General features: G+C 44.0%; 1 protein-coding gene across 1 annotated transcript in view; it reads right to left on the bottom strand.

Annotated features, from left to right (window-relative positions):
• The window catches only part of gabra1 (gamma-aminobutyric acid type A receptor subunit alpha1), a 52,905-nt gene extending 40,674 nt beyond the window's left edge, over nt 1-12,231 (bottom strand). Inside the window, exons 1-2 of the mRNA XM_063203042.1 lie at nt 12,123-12,231; nt 1,638-1,747 (exon numbers count right to left, since the gene is read on the bottom strand). Coding sequence (XP_063059112.1) covers nt 1,638-1,747; nt 12,123-12,214 — 202 coding nt within the window. The 5' untranslated portion in view covers nt 12,215-12,231. The remainder of the gene's footprint in view (nt 1-1,637; nt 1,748-12,122) is intronic.
• Between the last annotated feature and the right edge of the window lie 1,700 nt (nt 12,232-13,931).

Here is a 13,931-nt window from a genome sequence, read left to right on the forward strand (position 1 = left end):
GCTCTTTGATTTCATCAATCAGGCCCCAATCTCCATATTGCACACACCACACTATTACAATGCATGCATTTCAATGGGATCTCTTAACCAAACACTGCACTATACTGTAATAACAGTGCGTATTGCAGTGGTATCTCTTAACCAAGTCATTGTCTCTCCACAGACACAGCAGGCCAGTGGTGCAGAACTGTATTTGAAGTAAAATGTATACGCTATAGAGATGTCGTGACACCCGATTCAAAGACTTCTTGTGCTTTCCTGCCAAAAAAAAAAGACTTGACCGTCAAGGTTAATGTGTTTTGTTCTTGCCTCAACACCATTGCAAAAAGCATTTTCTTCCTCAGTTCGGACGGACATTAAAAAAAAACATCCGGTGAATTATTTCAGACAACAGGAGGAATATGGGTCATTATTGTAATATGGGTTATGAAATGTGCGATACCAACTAAGAGGGTCAGAAGTTTCAGACCGATGTCTTGTGTGGCACTGCACGAGTCCTTCACCCGTTAATAAATACCAAACATGCCTTTTCGTCTGGATAAAGAGGGAGGGTAATTTCTTGGTGTTTACAGGACGTTATATATTTACAAATTAGCATCGCGGCCTGTTATCTGAACCCGCAGCGGATCGGGAGAGTTCAGCTGGCGCGGCGGCAGCCACAGTGCCCTGCAGCACAACTCCGTGATAATGGAAACGATCTGCTCCAGTTAAAACAATTTGCATAAATGTGGGCACCTATCTCCATATCTGCACATAAAATAGATATAATGGAGCCTTAAGCTGACACTACGGCTAACTGTGGTGTAGAAAGGAAACATGTTTTTCCTCTCACCACCAAGACCTGACCTAACTAACTAAATAACTTACCAACTAAGTCCCTTACCTCTAAGCCCTGGACAAAAGTGATTGTCATAGCCTCCCCAAATTATATAACGTGGCCGAACAGTTTATGGATATAACATTTATGTCTGCTTTGAGATGTCGCTTTGGAGACACAATATCTATTTTACATACATATCTTGTTGGAGCCATTTTTGCTATTACAGTAGTGATTTAAGTATGATGTTTCATTATGATCTGCGTTTATGCTTTATATTTTTGTTAATATTACTTGGGAAACATGCATGGTGATATACTATATGCCCTGCACATTTAGTGATAGTCACATGGGTGCTTGATTACAGACTCAGATTGGGTAGGCCTTTTCATTCATTGAGTAATTGCCGTACAGCCGAGTCCTGGAATAACTAACTGAATGAGCAACTCTGTTACCTCAGAGTACTGGACTAACTACCTCATTAACTGGTTATAGTAACTGAGTAATTCTGCTACCTGTGAGTCCTGGCCTAACGGACTACCTAGTTCACTAATTAACTAGTTAACTGAGCAACTCCCTCACCTCTGAGTCTACTAGTAGTTCATTAACTGGGTAACTCACTGTGTGTGTGTGTGTGTGTGTGTGTGTGTGTGTGTGTGTGTGTGTGTGTGTGTGTGTGTGTGTGTGTGTGTGTGTGTGTGTGTGTGTGTGTGTGTGTGTGTGAATGTGTGTATGTGTGTTTGTGCGGTAACTAATTAACTAGCTAATTAACGAATTCCTGCACTAGCTAACTAGCTGATTAAATGAGTAATGGGGCTACCTCCGAGTCCTGGCCGCAGGCGGTTGTCATATCCGTCCAGGAGACTGTCCAGGATCCTGGTAAACACTGTGGTGTTGTCTTTCGGATCGTCATCCTTGCCATTTTGAGAGCTGTAGACAACCAGAAAGAAATATGAATATGCGGTGCAAAATCCAGAAAACAAAGTTGATTTGGCAGATATTCTGAAGCCGATAAAAAAAATTGACTATTCAATAAAAAAAAGTTAGAGATGAGGCAGTGGATATGCCCTGTCGAGCAACTTTGGACCAAAACTACTCCAACACAGCACAAAATAGAGATTTTTTTTTTAAAGCGAATCTGCATGCAAATAAGTGAAATGTGTTTTTTTCCTCCCTCTCTCTCTTGTTGTTGAGAGACAGGAAACAGTGAAGCGATGTAAACAAGGCATTATTAATTAATGACTGAAGTCCTTTAACGTTGGAGGGTTTGATGAACACACAGAGCTTACATGCATCCTGAATATCAACAAATGATAATCAAAGCTCCTCACAATTACCGGAATGCTGCCCTAACAATGTTGCACATTAATATTTCAAGCAAAATAATTGTGGGTGAAAAGGGAAAAAAAGAACAGAAATGTATTCGGTTCCTGCTTTTTATCAACAGGAGCGGAAGCGAGCGAGCCTCGCTGCACTTTGCACAAAAACGCATTAGATTGTCGCTTTGAAATGATAAACATTTAATTTTCTTTCTGAAATTGCAGACCACACCACCACACTTTGATTGCCTACTGAATAAACAATTGGTGCTGTTTTAAAAAGCAGCCCTCTGCTCTCCTCTCCACCAAGGCCATCAGGAATACTTAACCCTATACTGCACGGTGTTGCCATATGGCAACATACCATTCTTTTGACATTTCCTGGTATTTAAATATAAATAATAGACACTGATTGGTTTTCATATTGAAACTGTGGCCTTGTTTTATCCAATTATGTGGTTTGTTGACATCACATGACACCACACACTACCCCAGGCTCGCTCTTTCCCTCACTGTACATGAATGTGTCTCCTTGACAGATTGCTCTGGCATTAGCCAAGATTTTTCACACTTTTTGCAATATTTACAAAATTAAAAAAAATATTGGGATGATCTATAGTTAGTCATGATCTGTTTTCACCATTTGTTTTGTTTTCAACTAAAAATTATTTCCTTTTTATGTTGAAAAATAGGTATGTTGCCATACGGCAACATTGTGCGGTAATGGAACAAGACGGTCAATAGGGAAAGTGTATTGATACAAATACCCAATTCTAATTGATTGATTAATTTATTAATTTATTGATTGAATGATTGATAACTGATAATATTTATAATTAGTGTAAATGGCAGTCTGTAATGAACATTAAAAATGTTATAATAGGTGTACAGAACTGTTTTATGAGCTTTCACTCTGAGTACATGCAGAAAAGCGAACAAGGCCTATGCAGCTTCCCCAGACTGCCAAAGGTATACCACAAAAATCCCCAAACCCCAGATTAGAGCATGAAGCTACTGTCATCTTGACCATTTTAAGCCTCCAAAATGTTTTGACTTCATTTGTCTGTTATAAATAGGCTAATTAGCACACAACGTTTGTGCAAATCTGTCAACCCGATCAAAAAATGTTGTACAAAGTCAACCATTTTGAAAGTCAGCCATTTTAAAAGCATAATATCCAAATTTCAAACAGCTCATAAACCAATTTTATTATTAACACACAAGATTTACTGCAAATCCAAGCACCCATTGAAAAATTGTGGCGTAAACAAAAGGTAGGCCGCCTCGAAAGATTGCCAACTTCAAAGTCAGCCATCTTGAAAGTCAGCTATCTTGAAAGCACTGGCCTCACAATTTTACATGGCTTATTTACTCATTATAGAGTGTTATCACACAAGGTTTAGTGTAAATCCAAGCATCCATTCAAAAGTTATGACAAATAAACTGTCAGTTATGTTGAAAGATGCCTGGCCCGCAAATCGGCCATCTTGGATGTCGGCCATCTTGAAAGTGTTGGCTTCCGAAATTAAATCAGTTCATGTACATATTATAGACAGTTACCATACACATTTTTGTGCAAATCTATGCACAGATATTGTGTTAATACCTAATATATTCATTGGTGGTTGGTCAACGTAATACCACTGAAATACTGTTTTTCGTGGATATAATAAACAGTATTCACTTGTTCTCTCAATGGCAAAAATGTGTTAAATAACTCCCTCGAACTTGTGGGTAAACTTTCAATGTTTTTTCTGAGAAAAAACAATTACATTCCTATAAAATAATCCATAATGTTGTATGACCCTTGTTTGGTCTTGGAGTAAAAATGTACACTGGATCCTTTCCGTAACTGCACAATGTTGCCATATGGCAACAAACCTAAAAGTACCCCCCAAAAAAACTTTTTTTTGAAAAAAATTGCAAATATGTCTTAAGAAGTTCATTTTATGTGACAAAAACCACAGCAAGATTTTTTTCCATGATGGGATAATAATGCGTGCAGTATAGGGTTAACATTAATGTGCAAATGGGGGCAGGCGGTAAGAGAAATGGCAGAGTAGCTGGCTGCAGAAAGCGCACATATACATATATACAATTAGAGATGCAGAGAGAGAAAGAGAAAATAGATAGAGAAGAAAATCAGAGCAGAGAAATTGGAGAGATGAAGGGAGGGAGAGAAACAGAGGGAAAGAGAGAGAGAATGTGTGTGTGTGTGTGTGTGTGTGAGTGAGAGAGAGAGAGAGAGAGAGAGAGAGAGAGAGAGAGAGAGAGAGAGAGAGAGAGAGAGAGAGATAGAGAGGCGGGAGTGAGGGAGGGAGGGAGAGAGAGAGGGAGGGAGGGAGGGAGGGAGGGGGGAAGATGCAAAACATCAAAGTGGGGAAAGAAGAGAGAGAGAGAGAGAGCGAGAGAGCGAGAGAGTGAGAGCGAGAGAGTCAGGGGAAAACATAGGCAGAAAGCAGAAAGAGAGAGAGGGGGGATGCAGCTGAGAGGAGAGAGGGATGCACAAAAGGAATAGAGAGAAGCAAAGAGAGGATATAGAGCAAGTTAGCACAGCAACAGAGAGGAGAGAGAGAGAGAGAGACCGAGCGATGAGCAGCTGAGAGGAGAGATGTGGAGAAACAGATCACACGGCCTTCAATGTGAGCTGAGCTGCTCTCTCCTCCTCTGCTCTTCTCCTCTGCTCTCCTCTCCTCTCCGTCCCTCTCCTCTCCTCCTCTCCCCTCTTCTTCTTTTCTCTTCTCTCATCTTCTCTTCTCTCCTCTCCTCTCCCCTCCTCTCATCTTCTCTCCTCTCCTCTCCTCTCCTCTGCTGTACTCTGCTCTGCTGTGCTGTGCGCTTCATGATGCTTTGCTGCTATTGAGGGCATGCTTGCCTTACGTCAGTGCACACTTACTCTTACATAGTGCTGCATGCATCCCTGGCACTGCTAATCCCCTGCTACAGGCTGCACATTCACCTCCACACAGTCTTGCACAGCTGATCGCTGTTTACCGTCATGCATGCTCACACCACCCGAACGCATCTCTGCTAACATCGACAACTGATCGTTGCTGCTGCTCATCACCATACGCCTACGACCTACATATTTACCGTCGTGCAATCTTACAGTACACTCACACAGTTGCATCTCTGCTCCCCGCTGATCAATGCTACAGTGCCACCATACTGCCTTGCATTGCACAGCTCATATCCAATATCTGTCATCAATGGTCCCCTGCTACAGCATGTGTATTTATGACTTCACCGACTTAGGGCAGCTCATACAGTGTGTATCTGCATGGTAAATTATGCAGTGTTAATTCAACGCAGTAAGAAATTAGATCACTCATCACTGATCGCTCCTACCGTTAGTAGGCCTATCCGCACAAACGTGCTATGATGTGTTTATGTCTGGGCACTGTTACTTTATAATTTGCATTAGTTCTCTGTTAAAATGTACGGTCGATGTATTGTTTTAGAGTTAAAAAAATTAAGGAACACCTGTATTTTCTTGGGAACACCTAGATTTTTTTTTCTAGCTACGCCACTGCTCCTAGGGTCTGCATATTCACACCCAAGCAGATTAGTAGACCCATATGTGGCAGCCGTGGCCGAATGGTGACGGAGGTCCTCTTAAGATGAGAGGGTCTCAGGTTAAAATCCCTCTCCTTCTACCTCTGTCCAAGGCCGAAGTGCCCTTGAGCAAGGCACCTAGTCGCATAATGCTCCAGGGACCGTAACCAATACCATGTAAAATAGCTGTAAGTTGCTTTGGATAAAAGCGTCAGCTAAGAGAAGAGCAATATAATAGGGTATGATGTTTTATGCACCAAACAGTAGACCTCTGTTACAGCACGGCTTACACGGAAAACAACTCGTACTATCAACACTGATCCGTGCCACAGCCTCACTTTACCACCATACAGACTTACAGAAACAGGAAATGACACACACACACACACACGCATGCACGTACACACACGCACACAGACACAGACACACACACACACACACACACACACACACACACACACACACACACACACACACACACACACACACACACACACACACCCTCACACACACACACACACACACACACACACACACACACACACACACACACACACACACACACACACACACACACAATCAATGAGACAGGTTTTTTTCAGACGACATTGAAGTTGCAAACCTCTGACACGGCTCATAGTATCAATCTACAGATCTACCACCTGTGTTTATCTGCTATGTATGTTGAATGCTAACACTGAACATTGCTACTGCCTGCACTGACTCACCGCCATACAAACATTGACACAACTCTTACTGTATGCATCTAAGCCAGGTAATGACTAGTGCTACAGCTAGCATTTACCGACATACAGACTTACATGTGACTCATATGACCCAATCAGCTAACAGCACAGATCATTGCTACAGCTTATGTTTGCCAGACTTAGGATCCGTTCGAAACAGGGAAGGCAGCTGTCCTTCCAGTGAGCTAACTGGACATCTAGTCATGGAGTGTGGATCGAAACGAAAAATTCCTTTATTTCCTCCCTTGGCAGTTGACTGCATTTGTGGGCTTAACGGTGATATTTGAGGGCACCATCAGATGCTGACTTCTGCTACCTTTGTACCCAAAATGCTGTGCGCCACATCCCTCTCAACCGGAAACCTAAAAAACAAACATGGCTACTACCCAAGCTACCACCTTATAATGTTCTTAAATCGACACTTACAGTATGTACACAGATGTTGAGAATTGAAGCGATAAATCAACATTGTATTATCTAAATATGCTGTCGCTAGATTATATTCTATTTTACGATTCCGCCATCTGGCGGTCATTCACCGTTCAAATAGCATGCGTAAGCTAAGCGCTAACGTGATGAACGTAACTCCGGAAATTGGAATCGCCGTAAGATCAAATGCGCAGGGCAGCGCACTAGTTAGTGCGATCCGAAACGACCGCTTCATCAGCTAACTTCACCTGTCTGATCAGAGACCTGTTCATCTAGGAGGGGAGTCATCAAGTCACTGCCTTCCGATCCGAACGCAACCTTACACACAGCACACAGGGGTGTCGTTCAGGCACTCAGCACTGCTATGATCACACGCACGCACGCGCACAGACACACACACACACACACACACACACACACACACACACACACACACACACACACACACACACCTGCTACGACCATACAGACGCACATGAGGCATACAGTATGCTAAAACTGACGCCTGAATTGAACACCACACCAACCAACAATCAACAACAACACAATCAACAAGACATTGGCCACCCAATCAACAAGCAGGCACAGCAATCATCCTTCATGAGAAACAGCAGTACGCGCCTCTGGGAAATGCAGTATCGCTACTAGACCGTTACAAAGGCAGACAGCTAGGAAGAAAGGCGCTGAAAGAGTAACCTCATAAACTAGACAGCAGCGGCGGAAAATATTCTTGCACGTTAGACAGTAAATCGTGCAGTGTGTTAACTCATCAATTTAAGAGTCGACTTCACATCTTCTACATTATATTTTGTCCCAGAGTTCTCACTGAGTGTTGACTTAAAACTGTGATTTTACGGTGTAGACATGGCGGAAGGCTGCTGTAGAGAAAAGTATGAATTAGTCTGTGAGTAGTCAGAGAGGATTTTTTTGTTTTCTTTTGTTTTCTTTTTACTGCACTGATGAAAAGTATACCGTAGGGCCCCGACAGCTGTGAGGCTGAAGAGCAAAGGAGAGGAGAGAAGAACAAGGTAACACTTTACAATAACTACCCAAAAAAGCTTTATAAACACTTAATAAATAATTAACTAATTATCAACAAAATGTTTACAAATGGCCAAGAAATACTATGTTAACACAACAGACACAGCACAGTCTTATCAGTCCTGGTAGTTTATCCTTCAAAGACCAGAAGGCATGAAACCACATGAAACTCACACAGTAGAAGTGGATTCCCACTCCACTGTGCTGTTGTAGTTTGGTTCTTACTCGTTTACAAACATTTGTAAATGCTTTGTTAAATGTTAATTATAATTAAATGTTAATAAAGTGTTTATTAAGCTTTTTTGGGTAGTTATTGTAAAGTGTTACCAAGAACAGAAACAGATTCACATTCACGAGAAGAGAAGAGAAGAGAAGAGAAGAGAAGAGAAGAGAAGAGAAGAGAAGAGAAGAGAAGAGCATAAAGTCTCCCAGTGGCTGGCTTGGACACTGATATATTCTCTCCACAGAATAATAAACACTATCATGCGCCCACTCTCTTTCTCTCTCTCGCTCTCTGTTTCTCTCTGCCTCTCTCTCTCTCTCTCTCTCTCTCTCTCTCTCTCTCTCTCTCTCTCTCTCTCTCTCTCTCTCTCTCTGTGTGTGTGTGTGTGTGTGTGTGTGTGTGTGTGTGTGTGTGTGTGTGTGTGTGTGTGTGTGTGTGTGTGTGTGTGTGTGTGTGTGTTTGTGTGTGCGTGCATGCGTGTGTGTGTGTATGTGTGAGAGAGAGAGAGAGAGAGAGAGAGAGAGAGAGAGATAGAGAGTTTGTATTTTTCAATCACCACCCAAAATCTCAATTCAGCTGAATTCGTTTTTCTACTGCAATGGTGAGGAGCTGAGAAAATGCGAGTGGGTTGGAGAAACCTCTGTAACACACTGGCAAGGAGGAATGGACCTGAGATGGTGTGCATAGATAATCAAACTTTGGTGTGTGTGTGTGCGTGTGTGCGTGTGTGTGTGTGTGTGTGTGCCGTGTGCGTGTGTGTTTACTATGTGCAACAGTAGCAGAGAGGTGAACAGAGGCCTCTCATGTTTGTGCATGGGGACGGCTTGGCCTGTGCATGTCCCTCTGTGTGTGTGTGTGTGTGTGTGTGTGTGTGTGTGTGTGTGTGTGTGTGTGTGTGTGTGTGTGTGTGTGTGTGTGTGTGTGTGTGTGTGTGTGCGCGTGCGTGCGTGTGCGCGCGTGTGTGTGATGATTAGAAAAGAAACTGAGATGGTGTGCATTGATAAAAAATGTTGGTACGTGTGCCTATGTGTGTGTGCATGTGTGTGTGTATGTGTGTGTGTATGTGTGTGTTTTTCTGTGCGTGTGCTCCTGCTTCCATCCGTGTGTGTATGTGTGCGTGCGTGCGTGCGTTTACTATGCATAACAGTAGCAGAGTAGAGAGAAGAGGCATCAAACGGGGGGCTGCTTGTGCATGTCCGTGTGTGTGTGTGTGTGTGAGAGTGTGTGTGTGTCTGTGCATGTGTGGGTGTGTGATTGTACACATTTGTGTGCAGCGGTTGCTTGACTTGCGTGTTCTTGTGTCTGTGTGTGCAACTGTGCATGCGTGCGTGCATGTGTGTGTGAGTGTGAGTGTTCACATTTTCTGCGCGCGGGGGCCGCCTTGCCTCTGCCTGTCTCTGCCTTATAAAACACTGCACACCACCCCCATCTACAGGTCACAGGCACAGCAACATGATCATACTCTAGATACCGGCTACATACTACATACTGCCTACATACCGGGTTGCCAGATGAGGCTGATGATTTCCAGCCCAAAAAATGCTCAAAACCCGCCTAGAAGCACAAAATCCCGCACAATTATATTGATTTTTATGGCAAAAAGTGGGCGGGTTTTTTCTGCTAAATGCCATTTTTACCCGCACACGGCCATCCTAAGTAGCCCAATTGGGCGGGAAACAGCCCAATCTGGCAATACTGCATACCGTGCATGAAGCAGAGTCCAGTCAACACTCCACTCAGAATGTGAAATGCAAACACTCTTGTGGTTATAGCCACATGATCACAGCTCCTACACACAGTGTTGAATACACAGTGTATGTTGTTGCCGGGCTAATTCCAAACACTCAGAAAGGGGAATTTAACATTCTTGTAATTAAAACAACTCATGGCTCCTACATACTGGCTAGAGTGCATGTAGTAGTGTTAAATCGACAATCAGAGAGTGGAATTTAACACTCGCAATAGTTATGCGAATGGATCATAGTAGATCCTACATCCAGTACTGTCCATGTCGCAGTGTTGACTCAACACTAAGAGAGTGGAATTTAAAACTGTTCAACAGGTAGAGGGTAGCATTGACACGAAGGTTGCTAAGCTTGACTCTTTAATTGTTTAACTATCATGAAACACAATCCAATGATCACATAAACAAAATCCAATGAAAACATGCACACACACACGGACACACATACACAACCACGCACTTCTCTATAACTTTGAGTGTGCAGCGTTTATGTGTGTATACATACTGGCAACTGGCTACACAGTAGGCCTACATTATGTGGTATTAACTCAATAATTACGGTATGTAGATAGTAGGACCAACTACACAAGAGACAGAAGTGTTCAATTCTGCTCTTGTTGAGTGGCTGAACATAGAATGCTTTGGCAAACCTCGATTTGAACGCTCGTGTTGAGTGTATACCTCAAAGAAGTAAACACATATCCTGCTATTACACATGCAATTTATTGCTCACTTTGTCTCGGCTGTTCGAACCTTCTTCAGAGGACAAGTCCGGTTGAATCAAAACTCTACTGTGTGTGTGTGCGTGTGCGTGTGCGTGCATGCGTGTGTGCATGTATGTGTGCGGGGGGAGACAACTAAAGAAACAAAAGATGTATGTTTGAGTGTCCATGTGAGGAGTCGTTTTGTGTGATTTTGTTTCCTGTGTGTGTGTGTGTGTGTGTGTGTGTGTGTGTGTGTGTGTGTGTGTGTGTGTGTGTGTGCGTGCGTGCGTGCGTGTCTTTGTGTGTGTGTGTGTGTGTGCGTGTCTTTGTGTGTGTGTGCGTGCGTGCGTGCGTGCGTGTCTTTGTGTGTGTGTGTGCGTGTGTGCATGTGCGTGCGTGCGTGTGTGTGTGCGTGCAGGGGCTTCTGTGGCTTCTCTGAAGATCTTCTGGTAGTTCATCCCCATGCCACCTCACCACACACACACACACACACACACACACACACACACACACACACACACACACACACACACACACACACACACACACACACATACACACACACACACACACTCACACATACTGAGTGTTTGAACTGCACATTAGTCCACTGTACATCTCACAGTCTGGTAATTACACAGCGCTGTAGCACAGACACCAAAGGCGTGCACACACACGCACACGCGCACACGCACAAGCACACACACACACACACACACACACACACACACACACACACACACACACACACACACACACACACACACACACACACACCAAAGGCAGACTAATCAGGAAGCCCTCCAAGTGGCTGTGCGCTTTGAAGCTGGACCCACACACATCCACAATCCACGTCCACCGGCCCTCCGCTGGCTGGCTGATTAAGAACAAATGGAATTAGCATGAGAAATGGGCGCCGCCGCTTAAATAGATTTCATTTGATGTCCACTCAGGATCATATTTTCAGAGCATACTTGCGGGAGGAGTGAACGCTGTTTGGGGTTAATCAGACGGGCCAAGACGTCCACCTACCCTGGCGTATAAGCAGTGTAATTGGGCCTAATTTACGCCAGCACAGTAAAATCTATAGGCACACACACTTGCTATTCTGCTGCAATCATCCCAGCTGTTTGACTTGACTGTTATGTGGAATGAGAGAACAAATGGTAATAGACATGTCCACTAACACTTGTCACTATGGAAACATCTATAGGTTGGCTCAATATTTTGCTAAGTCTGATTGGAAAATGGGGTTCTTCAGCTGTCAGCCTGACATTTGGCAATGTCATAAAAATAAAGAATGTTCTCAATACGGCAACACCACTCGATGATCCCATTTCATAATAAGCGCTATCAAAGGATTAGTGGAGGGGAGATTAGAGTCTTTTCAGGATATGGACCCGAGAACACTTATTAACCGACACACCGAGAGAAAAAAAGGGGGAAAAACTTGCGGCTCAACTCAACTTCCGCCTGATTAGCGGCGCCCTGAGTAAGAGAATGACAGGGAGAACTGAATGACAGTGTGAGAAGAGGCTGCCTACCTTTTGGAGCTGCCCCCGAGGACACTCGCCGCCACCAGCAAGAAACAGGCCCATAAACACAAGCAGTAGTGGCTCCGACGCTGGGCGAACATCCTTCCAGCGGGAACAGGTGACTCTGTAAGTGGGCAAAACATTGGACAACATGAGGTCTTATGAACGCAGACAGACGGTATAGTCACTCAGTAGCCTAACAAGCTGCCAGAACGGCGAAGGCATCATAATAAATGCCACTACAACAACTTCACATGCGGCGTCCTTATTTAGTGCAGCGCGTCGCATCGTATCGCTTCGCATCGCCAAGCTCCCTCCTATCCTCTCCTCTGTTCTGCTCTACCTTCCTCCAAGCCAGCTGCGTGCCCTGTCAAACCTGTTCTAAGATGAACCCAAATCCCAAAATTCATGGCAGGCGGCATCTGCGGTACATTCACAATAAGCCAAAAAATGGAGGGGTAAAATGAACCATATAGGCTACCTTGTTCCTTTTTCACACTACCGAGCAGAACGCGGTCGGTGGTGGGTTGCAGGAGAGAGAGAGAGAGTATTCGCTGTCGGTTTCCTTGCACTTACTATGCGAATGTTCAGCCAGCTGCAGCCTCACATGTTCATATCACGAGATATTAGGGAGCCTATTTTGCACGCGGCTTGACGGAGAGACAGTCAGCTCGCGTTTGCTTGAGTCGGGCACACACACACACATACACAAATCACGAGTGAGCCCCTGGCTCTGCCGATGTGGCATTTACATGAATACTTAAATCTTCCAAAAACGCACAACTGCACAATGGAACAAAATGATGCGGGAAAATATGTAGCCTATGCCACGACGCTGCGTATAAAGAGGATCCGTGCATTTCAAATGATACAGCTTTTGATACAGTGGAATTGGTATGCAGAGCCCGAGTATTTAAATCGCGACGAGACTGCCATTTCTGAACACATATATCTCCACCGCTTTCTCTCTAGCTCTCTATCGCTCTCTCCCAGCACGGTGCAATCTTTGGCATTTCATCATACTTTCATAGACTACAAACTGAGACGGTAATGCGATGTCGATGAGCAATTGTTATTCTCTTGACGTTTGACTCGTGTTACTGGGATTACAACAGTGTCTTAGCCACCACCACCACCACCACAGTATATCATCTGTCACAGAAACAGCGCTATAGTCTGTCTAAAAATACACCACACATACACACACGACCGCAACAATTAGGATGCAAGAGACCATTGTTTTTTCCTCCTGCACGAGCCAAAACTGTACAGTCCTTCATAGCTTGAATCCAACCAAGGCTAAACAGAACACGTACCAAAGCCGAAGCAGTGCACAGCATCTACAGTTCGGTTAAAATTCCGTCACTTGACAGGATTTGAGGTTATAATGATAACGCAGCCTAGCAAACATCACACGCATAATTCTTACTTTCCAAGTCAATTCATCAGAAGGCGTTTGGAATAGAGCTGAAGTCTTCTGCGGGATTTGGTATGCAAGAGGGGTGCCTGTGGGTTTCTTAAACCACCTCGGTAATTCATGCTGTACGCGTCAGGCAATTGGACAAGTCTGTGCAGTATTACTCAAAACGCATCCCAAAGCATAATAAGCGAGTCGCAAAACATAAAACGGTTTGCCATTACCGTGTAAAGTCGACACTGCTGTCCGTCTATTTAACTCAAATGCGATGCAATTTCGGCAAGCAACCCAAGCAACTCAGTGCAGTTATAACTGATGCGATGGTTCAGCTCCACAATCCCCGTCTGTCTCGCTCTCTCACACATACACACTCACACCAGTAAAAATCCAACCAAACGCAA

Source organism: Engraulis encrasicolus, chromosome 7 (genome assembly GCF_034702125.1).
Source record: "Engraulis encrasicolus isolate BLACKSEA-1 chromosome 7, IST_EnEncr_1.0, whole genome shotgun sequence".
NCBI lineage: Eukaryota > Metazoa > Chordata > Actinopteri > Clupeiformes > Engraulidae > Engraulis > Engraulis encrasicolus.